We start from the raw sequence: 26,530 nt of genomic DNA on the forward strand, positions 1-26,530 counted from the left end.
AGACAGACAGACAGACAGATAGATAGATAGATAGATAGATAGAAAATTAATGCCTGTACAACAATAGGGCACCATGACTGTAAATAATTGTCTGTTGTACAGTTGATAAACGTAGATTACTGGTGTCAAGAACTGTGTGATTTCACCTTGTCATTAGTTTGTACTTCAAAGAAAATTAACAAAGCGATTTGACAAAGCTATTTAGCACCTTTTTGGTTTGCGTCTTAAGCAAGCCGTTACCTGTCAAGATTTTCACTAAATGTCAAGGTAAAATATGCTTAACCAATCACTCATTTTTGATTGGCTACTCAAATGGCCAAAGCTGTCTGACATTTTTTTTTCAATTAAAAAATGTTACGGCTGAATCTGGGTATAAATCATAGCCTGTGCGTTTCATATTTATGCTTTTCAATTCTGCGCCTGTGATAGAAACTAACTGTTTGTCATCGATTTTAAAATCTGATACCATTTAGCAGTGTTTACGAGTAAGGTACGATTATTTTTTTACGTTGTTTTCATGTTATTTTTATGTGAACAGGTAATTTCACATTGTTGTGAAAATTCTATTTATAATCTATTTATTCCATAAATGCATAATGGGAAAAGCCGACGTTTGACATAGCATATTTTCGCGTAATAGCATACAACGGTAATTGTGTTGTATTATTTGTAAGCAATAAAAGCAATACTTTGATATAATTCGATGTTGTCCGACACACTTAGTGTAGCGAGTCGTGGCTTTAGTTAATTATATAAAATTTGGGATATACTAAATTTATTTACCGTAATTACTTTAGGTTTTCTTACACCTGAAAGTAATTAATTTTTTTTTGTCCGAAAATTTAGATACGAAAAATATTCGAACAATTTCGCTGTCCGAAAATGTAGAGACAATGGTTAAATGTCCAAAAATAGTTATATTGAGATAAAATCACTCAATGCGCTTTAGTGTTTCTACTTCGAAAACGAATACATCTTCACAGGTTTACTAACTCTTTACTGAAATGATATAAAATGAAAAAATAAAAACACGAAAGATACTGCTTCCTTAATAGAAAGATATCATTTAAATGCTGGTCCATTGCCATCAGACGGCCTTAATTCGTTTATAAAAATCCATGATCGAAGTGTTACAATATACGCGAATACAGTACTTAAATCTTTTGTTAATTTATTATCATATAATGATAGACGAAAACGCCCGTATCCGAAAATTAAGTCACAAGAATGATTATTTTAGCAAAAAACTTTTTGCCAAGTCGTCAATAGGTATAAAATCACAATATTTTAAAAGTTATTATACATGCACCTATTTTTCGTGGTCTTATACATCGTGAAGAGTCTCAACGAGTTCCTGGTAGCATGGTTCGAATTGTTAATGACTGTTGGTGACTTCGATGTAAATGCCCATAACGTTATCCAAGAGGATTGTGTAATTTATTTAGATAATTTAATGACATTTTACAGACTAACGATGGTGCCAATCTGCTTCGCTCTTGCGACTACGCTGATGGTACTGATGACGTCATACAGAGGACTTCACGCTCAGATGATCACGGATGCTAAACGTTTGTTAACCAACTTAATGCAGAATTACGACAAAACGTTCCGGCCTGTGTTAAACCAATCGGAACCAGTTGTTGTATATACTGGGTTAGATCTCGTCTCGATTCAAGATTTTAACGAAGTAGACGAGAAATATCGTTTACGGCCATTCTAATACTTGAATGGTACGATGAGCAACTTATTTGGAACCCCAAGGATAATGGTGGTATTAAAAGCCTCAATATTGACGTCAATATGATTTGGACTCCGCAAATGATGCTTACTAACAGTGTCAAGAAAATAGACCGTATATCTGAGGATTGGCATGCAGTGAGTGTTACTGACTTGGGACGTTGCTTTTATTATATTGGCAACGTGTTTACTTCATCTTGTGATGTCGACGTTACTTTCTATCCATGGGATAAACAGACATGCAGTTTTGAGTTCATGCCGGCCAATTACGACCCCAGTAAGATCAAGCTTTCCCCATCCAAAAGGGAAGTGTTGTTGAACCACTTCTCTGGGAATGGCGCATGGGATCTCGTAAGTACTGGTGTGAAAACACAACTAGGCGATTACATGGTGCTGTTCGAGATTGAGAAATCTCGCTGTTAGAGAGAAAGCCGCAATTTGTGATAGTAAATGTGATACTTCCATTTCTATTCATGTCTGTTTTGAATATCCTGGTCTTTTTGATACCCACTGAGTGCGGAGAGCGAATCTCTTTCTGTCTGACGGTGCTGCTATCAATTGCTGTCTTCTTAACACTGGTGGGAGACAACCTCCCGAAGAACTCGAGTCCGATGTCGCTGTTCAGCTACTATCTGGTGTCAGTGCTCGTCATCAGCGTCGCCATCACGCTCGCCGTCATATGCAGTCTGCACGTGTACCACAGAAGGGACAAGCAGCCGGGGGTCGTGTGGAGAGCAATTGCCAGGTGTCTTAGCTGCGGTTGTGCTCGGCGGACAGCGCAAGGCAGTTCGTACAAGACTAATCGGAGCGATGATGACACGTTTGAGAGGACAGAACAGGCGAAGTACAGTGGTTCCCACGATATGAATTTAATGCCGTACATGACACACACTCGTGGAGTAAATATGGACCGACCAATATATATTTACGGAGGTTTGTCTTCAGATCGTCCAGAGATCACACAACGTCGGAGGGTAGAAACGCGCGACGACGAAACGAATAGCGCATTCATGGAAATTACGTGGGCAGATGTGAGCGTTGCCTTGGATAAAGCATTCTTCGTGTTTTTCGTTCTTATTTTACTAACTGACACGCTCTGCTTTATGTTGATGATTTACCACAATGTAACCCTATGAAAGTGTAACAGTAAACGCATTTTATTAAATGACACAGACATTTTAAAGTCGGTATGTAATTAAATATAATATGTAAAATATAATTTTAAATTATGTTGCTCAATCTAGCAAATTTACTTCAACATTGATATGTTTAATGGTGACACTATATTGCTTTTTATATTTTAAAGTTTAGTTTAGAAATATGTACATGTATAGCAATTGTTACGCAACAGGAGGTCCAATGCTAGAGATTAGCTATGGTGCACCTCAATGGTAGTTGCTGTTATTTTCGTCGGAATACTATTTTTATTAAATTTCTAAATGAAACAATGTAGATTTATGTATTAACTATTTTAACTTGAATGAATTGGAAACATTTCTTTCCATAGTTTTTTATACATGACCATGATATTAGTTGCTGCAGGGTTCATATGAGGTGTATCGCACCACGTGTTTCATTTTGATCTGTAACAAAGTCTCGCAAGGGCTTGCATACACAATAAACGTTAAGCGAAATGTATGCTGTTTTCTTTCTCTATCGATTTACGCGGAACTGTTTCGATTACTTTGTCAATAAAGTAATCGGAGGCCGAAGGGTCGATCAAACAACACATTTAACAGACCTAAATATGTACAAAAAGGTATGCCTTCTTTAAAACACTCCCCGTTAAACGATTCAAATTTATATACGAGTCATATTCCGTGCCAATGGTTTATTTATTTCATTGACATTAACTTTAATTTGTAAACTTTACAGAAAAGAAAACAACATATTTTTATTATTTTTTCGCACGTCGCATAAAACATTATACCTATATTGTGACAGCAGGTGAACAAATAGTTTACAAATTATTATTTTTCAAAACAATTGTGCAGTTTTAAAAAGTCGATTATAATGGCGACCAGATTACACTGAACTTTTCAATACGCCATATCTATGATGGATACATGGTTGTGACGATACCCTTTTAATTTCCAAAAAATTGTTTTTAGTATAAATATCATTTATTTTGAAAACATTTTTTGGAAATAGCTGCAAAGGTCAGCGAGTATTTGCCGTTAAAGAAAAAAATGCAATATCCAAGATATTCAATAACAAACAATATAAAAATACAAGCCTCGTTCTGGGAAAACTGGGCTTAATGCATGTGGGTAAAGCGTTGTCTCAGATTAGCCCGTGCAGTCCATACAGGTTAATCAGGGGCAAAACTATCCGCATACACAGGCTTATTGTTCAGATAAGACCTTCTTAAAAATATAAATTCCATTTATAAGGAAAGTATCCTTCCTATTAGCCCTTGCAGACTGCGTAAGCTAATCAGGGACGACATTTTACGCGCATGCATAATGTCAGTTACCAGAACGAGGCTCATGATATTTAATATTTAACTTCATGGTAAACAATGGCATGTACATAGGTGTTTTGTGTAAAGCACTTTTGGGCTATTGTGTCAGTAAATGAGTTCGTTCCACGGACGAACCATGCTCCCATGTCGTACGTCCAACTCAAATCAGATTAAAAATTTCAACAGAACATAGCTGCGCTTGCTGTCTATCAAACCGACTTATATACATTGCAAATAAAAGCGCGATTTCAGATATTACGCTTCACTGCATACACGTTTAAGATATTTTCAATCTTTAAAGTAAAGCTCTCAAAAGACAGCTTTATTGCGCATGTATTTGCAACGAACTAGTATGTTTTCTACGAAAGCACATTAGTATCACTTGAATTAAAACAAAAAGTTCGTTTGTACGCCTTTGAAATTGACGGTATAACGCCTTTTTTAGCATTTGTACGCCATTTTTAGCGTAATTACGCCTTTTTAGCGTTTGTACGCCTTTAAGTCTGCTATATAACGCCTTTAATGGCGTCTGTACGCCTTTGGTTTGATTTATAACGCCTGATTAAGCGTTTGTACGCCTTTTAGTTTGGCGTTATAACACCTTTTTTAGCGTTTCTACGCCTTTTAGTTTGGCATGATTAGCCCTTTTTAGCGTGAGAATGCCATTTTTAACGTTTTTACGCCTTTTTTTAACGATTGTACGCCTTTTAGTTTGGCGTTATAACGCCTTTTTTAGCATTATTACGTCTTTTTTAGCGTTATTACGCCTTTGTTTTAACATTTGCTGCATATTGTAAGTGGAAAAGGGGCCATAATTATGACAAAATGCTTGATAGAGTTGTCTGCTCTTGTTTATAGGTTGGGGACATGATGGTTAACAAGTATGCAAAATATGAATGCAATATGTAAAGGGACATTGAAAATAGTTGGGGTAGTACGCAAACTTTAACATTTGCTGCATATTGTAAGTGGAAAAGGGGCCATAATTATGACAAAATGCTTGATAGAGTTGTCTGCTCTTGTTTATAGGTTGAGGTGATGTTCGTAAACTAGTATGCAAAATATGAAAGCAATATGTCAAGGCAAAATGAAAATATTTGGGGTAGTATGAAAACTTTAGCATTTGCATGCTAACGCAGGCGCTAACGCAGGCGCTTACGCCGACGCCGGGGTGAGTACGATAGCTCCACTATATATATTTCATATAAAATAGTCCTTCAGGGATGAAGTTATTAAAAGACATATTTGCGCGTATATTATTATCATAAATTAGTATTCGAAACTTCATATAATCCCAAAACTCTCAGTTTTATGGGGAATCAACTAGATTATCCGAGATTAGTTGCATTAAATAATCATTGGTGTTGGGTAATTACTGCTTTTGTACTGTACAGTTTGTTTGAGTTATTTAAGACAATAAATAGCACATAATTAAGTGTTTATTCTAATACAAAAATAACAAGACATTAAAACGATGAAATTAGACAATATTGGAAAATAATTGGCGCGCCCTTTGACAAAGAATTTACTGCCATGTAATGAAGACTCGGTAAAATTGATGGATAAATAAACTATGAATACTTAAATTTTGTTGGTAACGACATACTTAACATTTTTGAACTTTGAATCTGAAATCCTAGTCCCTTTATCCTGGCTTCTTTTGATTTAAAATAGACACTATAATTGTTCGTTTATTTGTCGTCCATTGATACGATTTATAATAAAATTTCAAATGTTTGCCGATTTAAATGTTGTGCATGATTGCGATAATAATTGGTTTGCGTAACATGTGCCACTTCTCTTGGTGAGTTAATTTCATCAAATATTACACGACATCAGCAAACGAATATTTTGTTCAATCATTTGATTCGAAATGTCGATCCGTTAGCCATCCACACATCGTGGTCAACGTCTAATCCCTGTCTTGTCGGGTATTCCTCATAACTGTGAGTTGTTAATTGATGCATGCTGTGTGTCTGATCTTTTGTTTTTGATGGAATACAAATAAGTTTTTATAATCCGATTGTGTACTTAATTGTCATTTTCCATTCTAACACGGCACGTGACTTGTTTTTTATATACAAAGAAGGAAAACTACAGTTGGTTATTCTGCAACAAACCACGGGCGAAGACAATTGTTTTGAAAATAGTTCTGGAAATTCCAAGAATTAGTTCAGTAAAATGCACGTGTGCACGATTCAGAAAAGAAATACATATCCGCGTACTGCAGTTCACTTCAACCAAAATAGTACTAAAATGTCATGCTTCGTTCATTTAAAGTGATATTATGCGCATTTCCAAGCGGTTTCATAGAGTATCAACCGTTTCCCTCTGGTTGGTTGGGGTGTGGAGATTACTCATGGAATATTTTGCGATTTCTTGAACCGTCAATTGCTGTTTTACACGCACTAACAATAATATCACTGTTTTCACAATAATTAGCACTGTTTAAGTACCAGTTGTGCATGTGGACGCATTGTAACTTACACAAAATGGATACATCGATTGCTAATGGCGTTATTTTCAAGGTAAAGTTGAGTTTAGATTGGTTTTAACGATTGCTGTTGAGCACGCACATGGCTGTTGTACACGGACAACTTCTAGAACAACTGTTGTTGAGCACGCACATGTCAAGGAATACCGTTTTCTCCGCCGAATACGTCTAAAACAACGTCGTATGGGCATGTTCTGGTACATGTAGCGATACATATCTTACGTGAAGGCACTGAAAATGTTAATTCGTATACGAAATTGGCTATCTGAATCATCTAAATTTTATTTTCCATAGGAATTTTATTGCTAGCCTCTATCAGCGTAGCTACTTTTTGCTACAGTACGATATAGTGTGATAGTACGATGGCGACAGTACGATAACGCGATAGGACGATGGCGACAATGCGATGACGACAGTGCGACAATACGACGGTGACAGTGCGATAGTACGACGGCGACAATGCGAAAGTGTGATAATACGATGACGACAATCCGACAGTACGATGGCGACAGTGCGATAGTACGATGGCGACAATCCGACATTGCGATAGCACGATGGCGACACTGCGATAATACGATGACGACAGTGCGACAACACGATGGCGACATTGCGATGGCGACAATGCGATAATACGATGACAATAGTACGATAACGCGATAGAACTGGGAAATGACACTCTGCACTAACTGCAAACTGCATGTGCTATACTCTGAAATGGATACAGAAACTTCGTTGAGTAACCTATACAATAGATTTGTACTTCGTTGGACAACCAATACATACTCTGTGCGAAACCTATACATAAAGCGACTTTTAATTTCCTTCGAAACAAAGCATTTGAATTATTAAATATATGTTCGTAACCTGTGTTGTACTTTAAAATGTTAAATGTACAGTGTATCAAAGTAACATGTAGTTTCATTTAAGTTAAGTTACTGTAATTGGCTATTTAAAAAAACACCTTATGCATTACTTCTAATCAAAATATTTCGATTTTAGCTCAAAATCAATGTAAAGGTTGCACCTACGCTCATTTGTAATTTGTTTGTTATTGAAAATAAATACCTACCATTACTGGATGTTCCGTTCTCTAATCCATAAATACCAGAAAAGATGAAACTCGCCTGATTAAGTAGTGTATTGACACGTAGTAAAAAATATACCCGACTTCGTAGAGAAACGGACTACGCTTTGACCTCATCAGACCCCAGTGGAATAATATAGAACTAATTGAGTTCACGAATGCAAGGTCAATCTGGATTTTGACTATGCCACTGTTTATGTAAAGCTTGTCAAATAGCATATATGAAGAGAGTACTTTCAGTAATCGCTGTTGCTTAACCCAGGCTGAAAATCTCTCGGCACTGAGGATGGTGAATTTGCTGTTAAATATGTTTAGCTCTGTTGAAAATAAGTTCACATTTCTTGAACATCGAAAAATTATTGTACATGCGCTTGTATAACGAGAATTTATTGTGTGTTCGTCGTGTGTTAACCCATTTATGCCTAGTGGACTCTCCCATCCTTCAAAATTGGATCAATTTATTTCCAAAATTAGGGATGTCTAGTATATTTATTTCTATATTTAGAATATTTCTTACAAAAATTCCTTTGAGCAAACAGCGCAGACCCTGATGAGACGCCGCATCATGCGTCTACGCTGTTTGCCAAGGCCTTTTTTTCTAGACGCTAGGCAGAAAGGGGTTAATTGTATCCGCTTGATGGCCGTGACACAAGTTTGGTTTCGTAAAATTCCTAATTTTTATTCAGTCAAGTCATACTGTATGTTACTGCCTGCAGACTTACCATTAATTCTAAGGTTATTGTTTCGTTTTTTTATATTCGATGTGATCTTATTTTATGGCATTAAATAAACTCGATGTTTTAGGATCACAATATCACGCATCAGACGACCGTGGTTAGTTTTCGGGTCACTTATGACAGACACTATATTGTCCATTTTTGAACTTGAATGTGTGGTGTCATAACAAACTTGGAGTTGGAGATGGTTTTTTTCATATCGCTTTTGATTGACGACAACATGTCAATAGTATCAGGATTTACTGATTTTCGTACCCGGTAGCCATATTTATGAGGGTTTATTGGGTCACGATTTTAATGGCTGTGTGGTATGTTGATATGTGACTTAGTGCTGGGTCAGTAAATCGGCAGTGAAAGACGGATTGTACTGTCAATAACCGCCCTATGTTGATAACACAGTATTGCTTTCAAGACATCAAATAACACAAATTTTAGGGACAAAAGTGAATTAAAACCTAACTTTTAATGCCATTTGTATTGTATTTCGAGACAACCCACTGAAAAAACATAGTGTCCATGATAAAAGGGAAATAGTTAAATTAACTAGCCACACATGTGTGACGTAAGCGGTCAATCTGTCTCTAAATAATTCCTGCAAGCCGGAATAAGCTACCTACATTTGCCATTTTGTTATAAATAAGACAGTGTGACTTTAATTTTCAATCGGAAAGTATCATGGTTCGATGTTCTATCTACAAGACGCAATGAGATTTGTAAAGACCCGCGTCATGCGGAAAGGTGTCTTATGCAATAGGCTGCCAGCGTAGTTCCAGGGCAGCCTGCGCATCGGCTTAGTCTTGTCAGGATATGCATACTGAGGAGGATAACCTGGAAATACCACAAAACCTTGCGTGCCTTTTTAAAGAGGAAATCGTAGCCCATGAACAGACTTCGCAAGTGCGGAAAGCGTAGCCCATGAAGTGCAAGTCCGCGACGGGGCTTGCGCTACGCTAGCCGCATATGCCATAAAACAAATGTTCGCATGACGCGGATGTAACAGTGTTATATGAATGTGTGGAACGAAAACTGCGTCTTCATCAAATATCAACATACCATATGTTTCGATGACAAAAATCATATTAAGTCATATGAGGACACATATCTATGATGTGATCTCACGCAGTAGAATGTGTAGCTGCGATCTCTATTTTGCGCTTTAATAAGCGGGCATTTCATAACAAACATTTCATGTAGTGGATATGCGATTATTTAGTGAAAAACCAACACAACATTACGTACACATTTGTTTTCAATTAAAAAATTTAAAACATGTAAATTTTAGATCTATGTATCAAAGTCAGGTTTTACGCCGAATATCTTTAAAAAAAAATATTTGTCGTTTCTTTCTTTCTTGATTTTAACTATCAACGCCATATACATAACTTACAATTTTTTTTAGAAAAAACTAAAACATGAAGGCATAAGATAAAATTCGTTCTCAAAAATTGTAAACTTTTTTGCTTCTTTATTTAAAACAGTATAGTGTTCTTTATTATTTAAAATAGAGTTACATGTATTATTCTTATATACATCACAATTTAAATGAATATTTAAATATTAGTTTATGATAACTAATAAAACAAATAATAGAAAACAATTGACTTAAGACGAGTTCAAGTTCAAGACTATTTCCATGTTTGAAAGAATTAAATCCACCTCATTAAATGTTGAATGCCAAATTAAGAATACCTATTAACGTAGTCAAATAAGCTAAATACAAACATACGGATGATATTTAAAAATTAAAATATTGATTTGAATGTCATAATACTATCGTTATTGTGAAGATTTTTTCGCGCAACTCAGAATAATTGTTGCCTTATAAACTCATATGAAGTTATAGCAATGTGGTCGTGAATTTATTGCAATATAAATGTGTGGTAGTGCTATGTGAAATAGTCATTGTGAAATTACTTTTTTGCAAATTCAAAATACAAGTCCTAGTCCAAAATTTATTGCATACACATTATACAGTGTCAACCATAAATAATATGAATATATGATGGTTAATAATCAACTAGCATTACTTAGCCAGAAATCTCAGTTACAGACGATAATTAATGCCTGTTAAACAATATAGCACCATTACTGTAATTAATTGTCTAATGTACAGTTGATAAACGTAGATAATGTGTGTCAAGAACTGTAGATTATATATTCACTATGTGATTCCACTTTTTCATTAGTTTGTACTTCAAAGAAAATTAACAAAGCGATTTGACAAAGCTATTTAGCACCTTTTTTGTTCGCGTCTTAAGCAAGCCGTTACCTGTCAAGATTTACTCTAAATGTCAAGGTAAAATATGTTCAACCAATCACTCATTTTTGATTGGCTACTCAAATGGCCAAAGCTGTCCGACAGATTTGTTTTAATTAAAAAATGTTACGTCTGAGTCTGGGTATAAATCATAGCCTCTGCGTTTCATATTTATGCTTTTTAGTTCTGCGCCTTTAATAGAAACTAACGGGTGTCTTCGATTTAAAAAACTGATACCATTTAGCAGGGTTTACGAGTAAGGCACGATTTATTTTTACGTTATTTTTATGTTATTTTCATGTGAACAGGTTATTTCACGTTGTTATAAAATTGTAATTATACTAGTAATCTATTTATTCCATTAATGCATAATGGGAAAAGCCGACGTTTGATATAGCATATTTTCGCGTAATAACATAAAACGGTAATTGTGTTACATTATTTGTAAGCAATATAAGCAATACTTTGATATAAATCGATGTTGTCAGACAAACTTTGTGTAGAGAGTCGTGGCTTTAGTTAATTATAAAATTTGGGATATACTAAATTTACTTACCGTAATTACTCTAAGTTATCTTACACCTGAAAGTAATTAATTTTTTTATTGTCCGAAAATTTAGATACGGAAAATATTCCAACATTTTCGGTGTCCGAAAAAGTAGAGACAAAAGTTAAATGTCAGAAAAGTATAGTTATATTGAAATAAAATCACTAATTCAATGCGCTATAGTGTTTCTACTTCGAACACAACTACATCTTCACAGGTTTACTAACTCTTGCCTGAAATGATATAAAATGAAAAAATAAAAACAACAACAACAACAACAACAACATTTATTAGCTTTTAAGCATAAAATTGCTTTTTAGCCAAATGTATAATATACACGTGTAAAGACATGGATGATAATAATTATGAGAATAAGATAATAATTATGAAAACTATGCAATGGAAGAAGTTAACAAATATTTTACTGATTTATAACCTAAGATATGTTCCTTTAACATCGATAATGACAATTGGTAATAAAATCATGTGACACAAATATTTTACTGATTTATAACATAAGATACGACATAAATATTTTACTGATTTATAACATAAGATATGTTCCTTTAACATCGATAATGACAGTTGGTAATAAAATCATGTGACACAAATATTTTACTGATTTATAACATAAGATATGTTCCTTTAACATCGATAATGACAGTTGGTAATAAAATCATGTGACACAGAATACATTATTTTGCGAAATTATTTTCACTTTAACATCGATACGTATCAGTGCTCATCGAATTCTGAGAGAAAAAATTAGTCTACGTAGATTAATTAATGTGTCTCTAAATTGTTCCGTAAACAATTCGCATTATATATGTATTTTGAAAGATTAATGATTTCTTTTTTATTTTGTGTTCCCATTAACATATCAAACTTATTTAATGTTGGCCATGCTTGATAATATGACTTTAAATATTTTTTTCTTATATCTTTGTATAATGGACAAATTAATAAGAAATGGTATTCACTTTCTACAACATTTAGATTACAAAATTTACATTTTCTGTTATCACGTGCAATATTGTGGTATCGACCTCGTTCTATTTCTAATCTGTGTGATGATAGGCGGAATTGAGTTAGTGCTATTTTAAATTTCTTCGTTGTAATGATATCCAGGTATGGTTCGGTATTAAACGTGTTCTTCGTGCGGCAGTATGTGTTTAGTCTTGACGAATTAATGATTTCACTGTACCAGTGCTGTTTATAGTGATCAAATAATCGTTGTTTAATAAGATTATAAGTGTATGTTTGTTCAGATTTTTCTGTCAGGGTTTCTTGTTCATTCCATACATAAGTTAAACCTAGCTGCTCGAGTATTGATTTGATTTGATAAGCCCAATTTCTATTGTTGTATGTTATGTTTTGTTCTGCGTCATTGAACATGAATGAGTATGTTATTTTTATGGGATTATCATTTGTACATGATATTAATTTAAACCAATATTTAAATATGTGTAATTTACGTATCACTGATAAAGGGTATCGTCCTAATTCTCCATACAGTGCTGATAGATTTGTTGATTTGTTGACACAAAGGATTTTTCTTAAAAATGTTGTATGTATAATTTCTAATTCTTTTCCTGAATCATGTCCCCAGATTTCCGCAGAGTAATGAAGAACGGGGGTTACTAATTTATCAAAAAGGTTTAATTTTTCTTTAGTAGGGAATTCATATTGGTTTACAACAGAAAAAAGGCGATGAAGTGCTCTGTTACCGTGTTCTGATATTGATTTTATTGTTTTATACCAGTTTCCGTTTTTAAATAAAGTTACACAAAGATATTTGAATGATGCGACTATTTCCAACGGTTCACCATATAAAGTGAAGTTGAAACTTGTTTGTCGGTTACTTTTTTCAAAAATAACAACTTTTGTTTTACTTATGTTTATTTTTAATTTGTATGTATTACAATAGTTTTCAATGTCATTTAACATTAGTTGGGCTGATGTGGGTGAAGTTGAAAATAGGACTTGGTCATCAGCATACGATAATAAAAAGAATTTTATATCGTCGATCGATATGATTCCTTCAATATTAGAATTAATATTTTCGATAATGTCATTAACGAACATCATGAATAGGATGCTTGAGCAAGGGTCTCCTTGTTTAACACCAGAGTATGAATTGATATATTCGGATATTTCATTGTTTAACCGGACGGCTGATTTCACCGACGAATACATCGCTTTGAGTGCAGAAATCATTTTAGTGCTTATTTGTTCGGTGATTAACTTTTGCCATAGTAGTGAACGATTTATACTGTCATAACATTTAGCATAATCAATGAAAATGCAATATAATTTTTGACCAGAGTTTAACACTTTGTTGATTATACTGTTCAGTATAAAGATACAGTCGACTGTGCTCTTTCCCTTTTGGTAACCAAATTGACAGTCAGATATAATTTTGTTTTCATCACACCATTTAGTCATTCTGTTTAAAAGTACCTGAGAATATATCTTTGATAAAATATTATTTAATGTTATTCCACGGTAATTTTTGGTATCGCTCGGATCTCCGCCTTTAAATATTGGTGTGATGTAACCCACTCCCCAGCTTTCAGGATATTGTGCAGTATCAAATATTGTATTGAATATGGTTTTGAGGTACGGTTTAATAGAATTGTATGTTGTTTTAATTATTTCAGCTGAAATATCATCAGGTCCACTAGATTTGCCATTGTTTTGTTTGAAAACTGCTTGATATATTTCCGACTCTGTAATTGGTGAATCGAGTTGTTCAATTACGGTTCGTGGTGTATTTAAATTCGTTTATTTCATTATCTATACTGTCACTTGGTTCGTTTCCGATTAAGTCATTAAAATGATTGAACATTTCGTTAATTTTAGGTTGATTTGTATTTTTATTATTAGGTTTATAGCATTTTTTGAGTGTTTTCCAAAACGTTCTTGGTTGTGTTTTTGCAATGTTATATAACCTCGTGCTTTCATTCATTTTGTATCTATATTTTGCTTTTCTTCGAATTGCATTATAATTTGTTCTGTAATGTACAAATTGTTGTCTATTTGGGTTGGACTTATTCTTATTAAAGTTGTTTTTTGCGTTACGGAAATTGCATTTTGCAGTTCTACAAGTATTATCAAACCATTCTGGCGGTTTTTGATGCGGCTTTTTATTGTTATTAATCGTAAACACTTTTCCAAATGTCTGAACGCTATTTTCGTGTAAAAATTGTGTAAGAATATTAATTTGATTATTAACATTAGTTTCAGTAAAAATTGTATTTAATACTTGTATATTTTCATCTATTAACAAGTTAAATTCTTGTGATTTGTCATTATCAAATATTATTTTTAATTCTTGTTGTTTTGTTTCCTTTTTGTTGTTTTGTAAGTTAATATTATTTACTGTTAGAAAACTAAAATAGAGCCCAGCATGATCCGAGAATTCAGTCCAATCAAGTATTTCAAATTCATGAATGACATTCCGATGGAATGTGTCGTGGTGTGTTAGTAAATAATCGGTTACGCTAAGACCACGTGTTGAGGTGAAAGTGTAATTACCTGTTCTATCTCCGGGCATACGACCGTTAGCTATGATATGGTTGGTTGATTTGCACATGGAGATTAAAGCTCGGCCTTGAAAGTCAATTATATGATCTTCATTCATTCGCTTCGGAATGTGTCCAAAATTTAGTTCACTTGAATTTGTATTAACGTTGTTATAATCATCTAAATGTTTATCGTGTTCTAATATATCGGATAATAAGCCAGTTCTTGAATTTAAATCTCCTACGATAAAAGTGTATCCTAAGGTGCAATATTGTTCTATGTTATTTTCAATTTCTTCGAAAAAATCAAAATCTACATCTTTTAAGACTTTTGAACTAGGTGGTGGAATGTAAGTACAACAAATGTAAACATCTTTATCAAAATTTAACATTTTGCTATCTAATTTTAACCATATTATGCCATAATCATTTACTTTTACAATTGATATTTTATCTTTTAAAGCAGTTTTAAAATAAACAGAAATACCTCCGGCTTGTCGGCCTTTTTTAACTCCATAAGATTTATGTCCATAAATATGTCTGCTTTCAAAGTTTTGTATGTTTAAATTTTGCACTCTATTTTTGTTGGTCCAAGTTTCACTTAATAAGATAATATCATATTGATTAATATATTCTAAAAAGTCAATGTCATTTAGTTTTCGTATAAGTCCGTTTACATTCCACGAAATGATTTTTAACTTTCCATTGTCCTAATTATTTATTTCTTGGTAGGTGCCGTTCTGTCCTTTTACTAGTAGTCTGGATCCAGCCCATTTGGTGATTCTTCCAGCTGTGCGTTCTCTGTCAACTATGTGCTGTTTGGATCGTCTTTTTTCGAGTGTGGCCTTCGTTTGTTGAATTCCAACTCCTTGGTGTAGCGTCCTTAGATCTTTGTTGTTGTCGATTGAGGCTTTTCGGACGAGTTCTCGGTCAGAGTAATGGTGAAATTTTGCCACGATGGGTCGTGTTTTCCCGGGTGAAGCTTTTCCTATACGGTGTACTCTATCGAGCTCGATGTTCTTTTCAATCCGTAGCACATCTCGAATTAATGTCTTAATGGTTTCTTCGCAATTTTCTTGATTTGATGTTTCTTTTATTCCATGAAATAGTAGATTTTCTCTTAGACTATGAAATTCCAATTTATCATTTGAGTCCTCAATCTGGGTTAATTTTGTTTGATAAGTGTGCAGCAGGATATTTTCGAATTTGTTGGTTTTTTCGTTGAAAATTTTGATCTGCTCTTCTGATTTGTTAAGTTTTAATTTAGTTTCTTCGAACTGTCCATTTATAAAGTTGCAGCTGTTTTCCATAGATTTTACTTGAAGTTCTAACTGTTCTACCTTAAGAGTGATTTTAGAGACGGATTCTTCAATTTTGTCTATCTTTGATACTACAATGTTGTTCTGTTGCTTGATTGTTTTTATGTCCTCTATCAATCCCGTGGCCCAAGGAGGAGGGCTCATCAGGCTCATGGCGGGGTTCAAAGTGGGGTTCATGGAGGGGTTCGTGGTGCTTTGATATTGTTGGCCGAAACCTCCAAACTGGTTCATCGGTGGAGAGGAAACCCCGAACTGATTGTTATAGAGTGGCGATCCTGTATTGAAGTTCATGTTCCAAATAGCGTCCTGTAAACAATAGTTGTCGAAATTGAAAGCGGTCGGTGTTGTGGTTAAGTTTACACGTTTTGCTGCATTATTAACATTGTTTGTGTCACATGTACTGTAGGCAGCGCTTACATCGGAACCGGTTTTGCCGGTGTTTTCGTGCGATAATCCCGAGCTTATTTTGGCGGGCTCAATTGGTGATATTGTTTTTCTCTTTTTAGCCTTTTTTGCACTTTTGTTTACGTTTTTTTCTTTATTTTTCTTAGGTGACATGAAGATTATCCTACTATTTTCACTTAAATCCAAAACTTAGTTCGAAATACACGTTTAAATCCATAGTTTTTCACATAAATTTAAGAGCATTAAAATCCATGTCTGCACACCTGCGCATGCGCTTTTTATACCTAAAACATACTGCTTCCTTAATAGGAAGATATCATTTAAATGCTGGCCCATTGCCATCAGGCATGAGTTTCCCAGGTTTTATGGCATTAATCCGTTTATAAAAATCCATGATCGAATCTATACTGTATAGACGCGAATACAGTATTTAAATATGTTGTAAATATAAAGTCTTAAAATGTATTATCATATCATGATAGACGAAAACGTCCGTATCCGAAAATTAAGTCACGAACAATAATTATTTTGGCCAAAAAGGGGGTGTTCGAAAACTTTTTGCCAATTCGTCTGTATGAAAAAGTATGAAATCACAAAAATGTTATTTTCAGAGGTATTTTAGATGTACCTATTTGTCTTATACTTCGTGACGAGTCTCAACGAGTTCCTGGTAGCATGGTTCGAATTGTTAATGACTGTTGGTGACTTCGATTTAAATGCTCATTACGATATCCAAGAGAAATTTGTGATTCATTCAGATAATTTAATTATATTTTACAGACTAACGATGGTGCCAATCTGCTTCGCTCTCGCGACTACGCTGATGGTACTGATGGCGTCATACAGAGGACTTCACGCTCAGATGATCACGGATGCTAAACGTTTGTTAACCAATTTAATGCAGAATTACGACAACAATTTCCGACCTGTGTTAAACCAGTCGAAACCAGTTGTTGTATATACTGGGTTAGATCTCATCTCGATTCAAGATTTTAACGAAGTCGACGAGAAAATATCGTTTACGGCCATTCTATTACTTGAATGGTACGATGAGCAACTTATTTGGGACCCCAAGGATAATGGTGGTATTAAAAGCCTCAATATTGACGTCAACATGATTTGGACTCCGCAAATGATGCTAACTAACAGTGTCGGGAAAATAGACCGTATCTCTGAGGATTGGCATGCAGTAAGTGTTACTGACTTGGGACGTTGCTTTTATTATATTGGCAACGTGTTTACTTCATCTTGCGATGTCGACGTTACTTTTTATCCATGGGATAAACAGACATGCAGTTTTGAGTTCATGCCGGCCAATTACGACACCAGTAAGATCAAGCTTTCCCCATCCGAAAGCAACGTGTTGTTGAACCACTACTCTGGGAATGGCGCATGGGATCTCGTTAGTACCGGTGTGAAAACACAACTAGGCGATTACATGGTGGTGTTCGAGATTGAGTTAGAGAGAAAGCCGCGATTTGTGATAGTAAATGTGATACTTCCACTGATATTCATGTCTGTTTTGAATATCATGGTCTTTTTGATACCCACTGAGTGCGGAGAGCGCATCTCCTACTGTCTGACTGTGCTGCTATCAATTGCTGTCTTCTTAACACTGGTGGGAGACAACCTCCCGAAGAACTCGAGCCCGATGTCGCTTTTAAGCTATTATCTGGTGTCGGTGCTCGTCATCAGCGTCGCCATCACGCTCGCTGTCATATGCAGCCTGCACTTGTACCACAGAAGTGGCAGGCAACCGGCGGCCGCGTGGAGAGCAATTGCCAGCTGTCTTAGCTGCGGTTGTGCTCGGCGGACAGCGTCAGGCAGTTCATACACGGCTTATCGAAGCGATGATGACACGTTTGAGAGGACAGAACAGGCGAAGTACAGTAGTTCCCACGATATGAATTTAATGCCGTTCCCGACATACACTCGTGGAGTAATAATGGACCGACCATTATATATTAACAGGGGTTTGTCTTCAGATCGTCCGGAGACCACAAAACGACCGAGGGCAAAAATGCGCGACGATGAAACGAGTAGCGCATTCGTGGAAATTACGTGGGCAGATGTGAGCGTTGCCTTGGATAAAGTATTATTCGTGTTTTTCGTTCTTATTTTAATAACTGACACGCTCTGCTTTATGTTGATGATTTACCACAATATAACCCTATAAAAGTGTAACAATAAACGCATTTTATTGAATGGTTCCAAACAATAACAGAAATTTGAAAGTAAGTATGTAATTAAATATGATACGTAAAATATAATGTTAAATTACGGTGCTCAATCTAGCAAATTTACATGAACATTGATATGTTTCATGTTGACACTATCTTGTTGTTTTATATTTTAAAGTTTAGTTTAGAAATATGTACATGTATAGCAATTTTTACGCAACAGGAGGTCCAATGCTAGCGATTAGCTATGGTGCACCTCAATGGTAGTTTGCTGTTATTTTCGTCAGAATACTATTTATAATAAATTTCTAAATGAAACAATGTAGATTTATGTATTAATTTGAATGAATTGGAAACATTCCTTTCTATATATTTTTATTCTTGATTATGGTAACAGTTGCTACAAGGTTCATATGAGGTGTATCGTATCACGTGTTCTGTAACAATGTCTCGCAAGGGCTTGCATACAAAATAAACGTTAAGCGAAATGTATGTTGTTTTCTTTCTCTTTCGATTTACGCGGAACTGTTTCGATTACTTGGCAATCAAGTAAACGGAGGCTGAAGGGCCGATCAAACAACGCATTTAACAGACCTAAATATTTACAAAGTTATGCCTTCTTTAAAACACTTCGCGTTAAACGAGTCAAATTTATATACGAGTCATATTCCGTGCCAATGGATTATTTATTTCATTGACATTAAAGCGGGTATATACGATTTTGTCAAATATTTATGAATTTATATAAAATGTGTAAAAAAAATTTATATATATATTTCAATATAAATTAAAATAAAAGTTAAGAAGAACATGTGTCGAAAAATGTGAAATAACCCAGATATTTAATTCTGAAATTGAAAACGGCTGTACAGCCGAATTCGCCAGCATGTATACCATACATGTACGATGTGAATCTAAACTTAGTTTAACGGTTTATTTGAATTCCCGCAACGATATCTATTCATACGACACACGAACACTAACTCCGATCCTTATACAAAGACGAATGCTTCGATTATTGTAGGAAAATATGTACGTCACAATCGGCTCGGGGCGCTAATTTGTCTTTGCTGCATTTTATGAAATTCGGCTTTAATGTATAATTTTTCTTTCCCATTTTATGTTATTGTAACATATTTTATCAATATATTACAATTAAACACATATAAAAAATCGTATATACCCGCTTTAACTTTAATTTTAAAAATTTACAAAAAAGAAACCGACACATTTTTATTATTTTTTCGCAGGTCGCATAAAACATTATACATATATTGTGACAGCAGGTGAACATATAGTTTACAAATAATTATTTTTCAAAAGAACTGTGCACTTTTAAGAAGTCGATTATAATGGCGACCAGATTACACCGAACTTTTTATTACGCCACATCTATAGAGGATACATGGTTGTAAAGATACCCTTTTAATTTCCAAAAAATTGTTTTAATTCATATATCATTTATTTTGAAAACATTTATTGGAGATAGCTGCTATGGTCAGCGAGTATTTGCCGTTAAAGAAAAAAAAATGAAATAACCAAGATATCCAATAACAAACAATATCAACATATTAGCCTCGTTCTGGGAAAACTGGGCTTAATGCATCTGGGTAAAGCGTTGTCTCAGATTAGCCTGTGTAGTCCATACAGGTTAATCAGGGGCAAAACTATCCGCAAACACAGGCTTATTGTTCAGAAAAGACCTTCTAAAAAATATAAATTTCATTTATTAGGAAAGTATCATTTCTATTAGCCCGTGCAGACTGCGCAAGCTAATCAGGGACGACATTTTACGCGCAATCATAATGTCAAAGTTCCCAGAACGAGGCTCATGATATTTAATATTTAACTTCATGGTAAACAATGGCATGTACATAAGTGTTTTGTGTAAAGCACTTTTGGGCAATTGTGTCAGTAAATGAGTTCGTTACCCGGACGAACCATGCTCCCATGTCGTACGTCCAACTCAAATCAGATTAAAAATTTCAACAGAACATAGCTGCGCTTGCTGTCTATCAAACCGACTTATATAAATTGCAAATAAAAGCGCGATTTCAGATATTACGCTTCACTGCATACACGTTTAAGATAATTTCAATCTTTAAAGTAAAGCTCTCAAAAGACAGCTTTATTGCGCATGTATTTGCAATGAACTAGTATGTTTTCTACGAAAGTCCATTAGTTTCACTTGAATTAAAACAAAAAGTTCGTTTGTACGCCTTTGAAATTGACGTTATTACGCCTTTTTTAGCATTTGTACGCCATTTTTAGCGCAATTACGCCTTTTTAGCGTTTGTACGCCTTTAAGTCTGCGTTATAACGCCTTTAATGGCGTCTGTACGCCTTTGGTTTGATTTATAACGCCTGATTAAGCGTTTGTACGCCTTTTAGTTTGGCGTTATAACACCTTTTTTAGCGTTTCTACGCCTTTTAGTTTGGCATGATTAGCCTTTTTTAGCGTAAGAATGCCATTTTTAACGTTATTACGCCTTTTTTAGCGATTGTACGCATTTTAGTTTGGCGTTATTTAGCCTTTTTTAGCATTATGACGTTTTAGCGTTATTACGCCTTTGTTAGCGTTATAATGCGTTTGTTTGCGTTATTACGTCTTCATTTGCGTAGTAAGGCCTTTTTTTCGCGTTATTACGACTTCGAACTATTGTTTTAAATTTAAAGTGGTACTTATAGGCTTTCGTAGTTTTCTACTATATCTGGGAACGAATATTAGCTTTCATAATGATATTGGTTGTGATGTAGTATATTTTACACGAAAATAATATATTGCAAAAATTAAACATAGTTTCGGCCACCACAATCCGATTAAATGTTTGTCGAATTTTCTGAAGAGGGTAAGGTTATGATGGTAGCCCTTCAGGGATGAAGTTATTAAAAGACATATTTGCGCGTATATTATAATCATTTATAAGTATTCGAAACTTCATATAATCCCAAAACTCTCAGTTTCATGGGGAATCAACTAGATTATCCGAGATTAGTTGCATTAAATAATTTTTCATTGGTGTTGGGTAATTACTGCTGTTGTACTGTACAGTTTGTTTGAGTTACTTAAGACAATAAATAGCACATAATTAAGTGTTTATTCTAATACACAAAATAACAAGACATTAAAACGATGAAATTAGACAATATTGGGCAATAAATGAATAATTGGCCGGATTATCGTATTAATACTTTCTGAAACTGTATATCATCATTGTTTTCTTTGCAAAACGCGCCCTTTGACATAGAATTTACTGCCATGTAATGAAGACACGGTAAAATTGATGGATAAATAAATTATGAATACAATAATTTTGTTGGTTACAACATACTTAACATTTTTGAACTTTGAATCTGAAAGCAAATCCTAGTCCCTTATCCTGGCTTCTTTTGATTTTAAATAGACACTTTAATTGTTCGTTTATTTGTCGTCCATTGATACGATTTATAATAACATTTCAAATGTTTGCCGATTTAAATGTTGTGCATGATTGCGATAATAAATTTGTTGCGTAAAATGTGCCACTTCTCTTGGTGAGTTAATTTCATCAAATATTACACGACATCAGCAAACGAATATTTTGTTAAATCATTTGATTCGAAATGTCGATCCGTTAGCCATCCACACATCGTGGTCAACGTCCAATCCCTGTCCTGTCGGGAATTCCTCATAACTGTGAGTTGTTAATTGATGCATGCTGTGTTTCTGATCTTTTGTTTTTAATGGAATACAAATAAGTTTTTTTATAATCCGATTGTGTACTTAATTGCGATTTTCCATTCTAACACGGCACGTGACTTGTTTTTTATATACAAAGAAGGAAAACTACAGTTGGTTATTCTGCAACAAACCACGGACAAAGACAATTGTTTTGAAAATAGTACTGGAAATTCCAAGAATTAGTTCAGTAAAATGCACGTGTGCACGATTCAGAAAAGAAATACATTTCCGCGTACTGCAGTTCACTTCAACCAAAATAGTACTAAAATGTCATGCTTCGTTCATTTAAAGTGATATTATGCGCATTTCCCACTGTTGAATTGAGCTGAAAAGAATTAACAGGTCAAACGAGTAAGTTAAAATGTGGTAACTGACCAATTATCTGCAACACATCTTCATCTTGCTACCAGTTGTTTAGAAAAAAATAAAATTATATTCGATATTTTACATGACTGTCCCGAGGGGGGGAGGGGGGGGGGGGGTCACTTCCCAAATTTTAGGGTACGGATGTCCCACTGGCACTTCCGAAATGTGACCCATTTTTATACCGGAACTCTGACAAAGTAGACCCATTTTGATACAAGATTTTTGAAAAAGCAGACCCATTTGTATACGATACCATTGAGAAAGTGGACCCATTTCAATACAAGAATTTTGATAAACTGGACCCATTTCAATACTAGAATACGATAAAGTGGACATTATTTCATACTAGAATTTTTATCTCTATCATATCAATACAGTATACTTATTGAATTTGCTATTATATGTTTATTTGTAAATTTATATACAAAAATGAAATTTATCATACCCATTTTGATACTTTCAAATCTATATGCATTTATATACAAGCAAATGTCTGATTTCATTACCCAAATCTATACTTAGATGGTCAAAACCATACCCATATCTATAATTTTAGTCGAAAAACACCCCCATATTTTCGGCAAATCCCTATATAACCGTATAAAGGAAGTTACCCCCCCCCCCCTCCCGGGATGACTGTACAGTCCTCTAAGCCGAACGGAACTGTCTTTTTATTAAGACCGGAGTTAGTGTTCGTGTGTCGTATGAATAGATATTAACGAATCTGCACTAAAACTAAATTTAGATTCACATCGTACATGCATGCTCAGTTGTCAAACGAAAGTACGGTTGATATTTAAATGTATTATTTTTCTCTTTCCGAGTTATTGTTTTAGTATGTTGATGCTGCATTAACAAATATAAGTGTTTATGCAGTGAAAACACCAAAAATAAACAACGGTTTCGATAGACACCTATAAACATAGCATATACTGTTAGATGCACATAATACCACTTTAATGTTTTTGTGTTACGGTTATTTCCCTTTTATTTGAATCAATAAGCAAAATATTTGTTTATGTTTAGAGATAAGTATGACGTAACTTTGATTGTCCGCGCACTGTTTATGAATGAAGACGACGTCATTTGATTTTCATTGTTGTGGTGACGTCACAATTTTGCGGAAAAGTGGAGGGCGTTCGGTTAATATAATTCTCATTTATAACCTTTAAATCGCGGATAACTTATTAATGAAATCGTGTTAAAATCGAAATAATCGACGTGTAAGCGTTGGTTATTGCGGTAATTACCAACGGCCCGTCGTTTTGATTACCAAACCACTCGGGCTACGCCCTCGTGGCTTGATTACTATGAATCGGGACTTTAAACCGTTGGTTATTATCGTGAAAGTACCTCTTCTCGAATCTCGCCTCTTCTCGAACCTTTCATTTGTTTACATTTTATGCGCATGCGCGCACGCACACAACGTCATCGTTTTGTGGGTACCTACGCATTGTTTACGACGTTTGTTTGCGCGTAGCTGTCAATCTCCGAAAATGCGACACAAACAGGTAAAATAAGTACATTAAACCTATAATACGTAAAAAACATTGTTTATCTTAATGCTTTGTTACCTGTATTATGATTTTCATGTAAAAACCTATAAAACATGGTCTCACTTTCGATCTCAACTTTGCTTGACAAAAAACACTGTTCGTCTGCGGCAACAAGTCACGAGACCATGGTCAAATCATGTGACAAAGCTATTTTTAAACGAAGTAAAATGTTGCATGTCACTAATTGTTGCAACTTAAAACATATGTTTCTGATTGTGTTTTTGTAACTTTTTATTTAATATTTGTCCAACAAATTTCAGAAATTCCCAATGAAAAGAGTTGAAAAACATAAGGGGTACTCTCCATCAGCACTCACAAATGCTTACAAACTTGTAAAAGAAACGGGGATCCCTATTAAAACTGCTGCTAGACAGTATGGAGTGCCACACAATACCCTTCGCGATAGGATAAAAGGCCGCGTGGATCCAGAAACCACGATGACAGGTTCTGGTCCACTATTTAAATTGGAAGAGGAGGCAAAGTTAGTTGAACATATTAAACTGATGGCTGATTTGGGGTACGGTTTTACCATAACAGAAGTGGTCACAAAGCAAATGACTATGCAGTCTTTCTTAAGAAGCGAACACGGGACAAACCATTGACAGTGAAATGGTTTAAGGGCTTGCGCAGCAGGTGGCCGGAGCTTAGAGTCATAAAACCAAGGGGGTTAGCTAAATGTAAGGCAGAAGCTACAAATGAACAAGATGTTGATAGTTATTTTACAAATTTAGAAAATGTACTGAAAAGTAAGAACCTTATTGACAAACCTGAGTGTATATATAACATAGATGAAAAAGAGTTTTAAACTGAACATGCCCCACCATTCATAGTTAGTGGTAATGCATCAGCTCCCGCAAACACCTCATCCAGGACTGCAACAACCACAGTCATTGGTGGCGGTAACGCAATTGGGACACAGATTCCTCCCTACTTTGTTTTTAAGGGTGCGAGAATGAATGAAACATTAATGCAAGGTGCTTCTTCAGGATCAGATGCAATTATGTCATCATATTTGACGGCCACAAATCTCATATCAATGTCCCTGTGTTGGAATGGGCAAAGAAAAACAACATAATTTTGTTTGTCCTTCCAGCACATACATCTCACATGCTTTAACCCCTTGACGTAGCCTGCCATGGACCTCTGCAGAAAATAAAATTATGCATGTCAAAAATTTATCAAAGAACACCCATCTTCAAACATCACAAGATACAATATTGCAGAATTAGCACCCAATGCATATGTGACAGCATTATCAGTGAATAACCTGAGGGCTGCCTTTGAAAAGATTGGCATATTTCCATTTAATAGAACTGTGATAAGTGCTGACATTTTTAAGCCATCAATTCCTTATGTTGTTCCTCAAGAAAACACAGTGGTTTCTGACATTCAGCCATGCATTGACAATTATTTTACAACTGCTGAAAACATAATTGAAATGAAGAAATCACACCATGACAATACACTAAAAAAGACTCGAGGAAATAATGTGTCAGGTCAGGAAATAACCAGTGATTGCTTAAATCAAGAAATATTATCACAGCCTTTACCACGTTCCAAAGATACACCAGTCTCTCCGATCAACAAAAGAATAAAAAAAAAGAAACAAATGCAACAAATGTCAATCAAAGTAATGCCCCACTCCAAGAACCTCTTCCTGGACCTTCGCACATTGGCAGTTATTCTAATATCTGTGATACTGATAGTCAGTCTTCTGAAGATGCTGTTTCTGAAGAAGACAAAAGTTGTGTGTGTAAACCTTTTCAACCCAAGGAAATTTAAAAAACTGTGTTTCCATTGTGTTTACAAAAGGGACACAGTGTGATCACCTAAACTGTGGACATTGGACACACTTGATTTATTGCTGCAAACAGAAAGTTGTTTTGCGGAATGATGTCTTCGAATGCCTATGTCATAAAAGTGAAGAGTAAAACTACTAAATTGCGATAGAAACATATATTGAAAAAAAAATAGTTATAAATCAAGTTTTAATGTTACTTTCTAGTTTCATAAAAAACTGAACAAAATCTGCTCAGAATAGTGAATTGAAATAGTAAACAATGAAGGGTCCGAAAGCAGGTACGATTGTTTTGGCGGCCATGACAGTTTTACATGATATGGTGGTGCTGGTGTACTCAC

The 26,530-nt window shown here is 34.8% G+C and overlaps 3 protein-coding genes across 3 annotated transcripts; all 3 read left to right on the top strand.

Annotated features, from left to right (window-relative positions):
• Window positions 1-1,800: 1,800 nt before the first annotated feature.
• On the top strand, window positions 1,801-2,160 carry LOC127862841 (neuronal acetylcholine receptor subunit alpha-7-like). The gene has a single exon (XM_052402098.1). It carries the CDS (start codon window positions 1,801-1,803, stop codon window positions 2,158-2,160), a length of 360 nt encoding a protein of 119 aa, XP_052258058.1.
• Window positions 2,161-2,210: 50 nt separating this feature from the next.
• Window positions 2,211-2,873, top strand: LOC127862842 (neuronal acetylcholine receptor subunit beta-2-like). Its single transcript, XM_052402099.1, has one exon. It carries the CDS (start codon window positions 2,211-2,213, stop codon window positions 2,871-2,873), a length of 663 nt encoding a protein of 220 aa, XP_052258059.1.
• A 14,482-nt stretch (window positions 2,874-17,355) lies between these two features.
• LOC127862843 (neuronal acetylcholine receptor subunit beta-2-like) lies at window positions 17,356-25,347 on the top strand. Its single transcript, XM_052402100.1, has 3 exons — window positions 17,356-18,660; window positions 24,652-24,872; window positions 25,335-25,347. The coding sequence occupies exons 1-3, from the start codon at window positions 17,356-17,358 to the stop codon at window positions 25,345-25,347; spliced, it is 1,539 nt and encodes a 512-aa protein (XP_052258060.1).
• Window positions 25,348-26,530: the final 1,183 nt, after the last annotated feature.

Source organism: Dreissena polymorpha, chromosome 16 (genome assembly GCF_020536995.1).
Source record: "Dreissena polymorpha isolate Duluth1 chromosome 16, UMN_Dpol_1.0, whole genome shotgun sequence".
Classification (NCBI taxonomy): Eukaryota; Metazoa; Mollusca; class Bivalvia; order Myida; family Dreissenidae; genus Dreissena; species Dreissena polymorpha.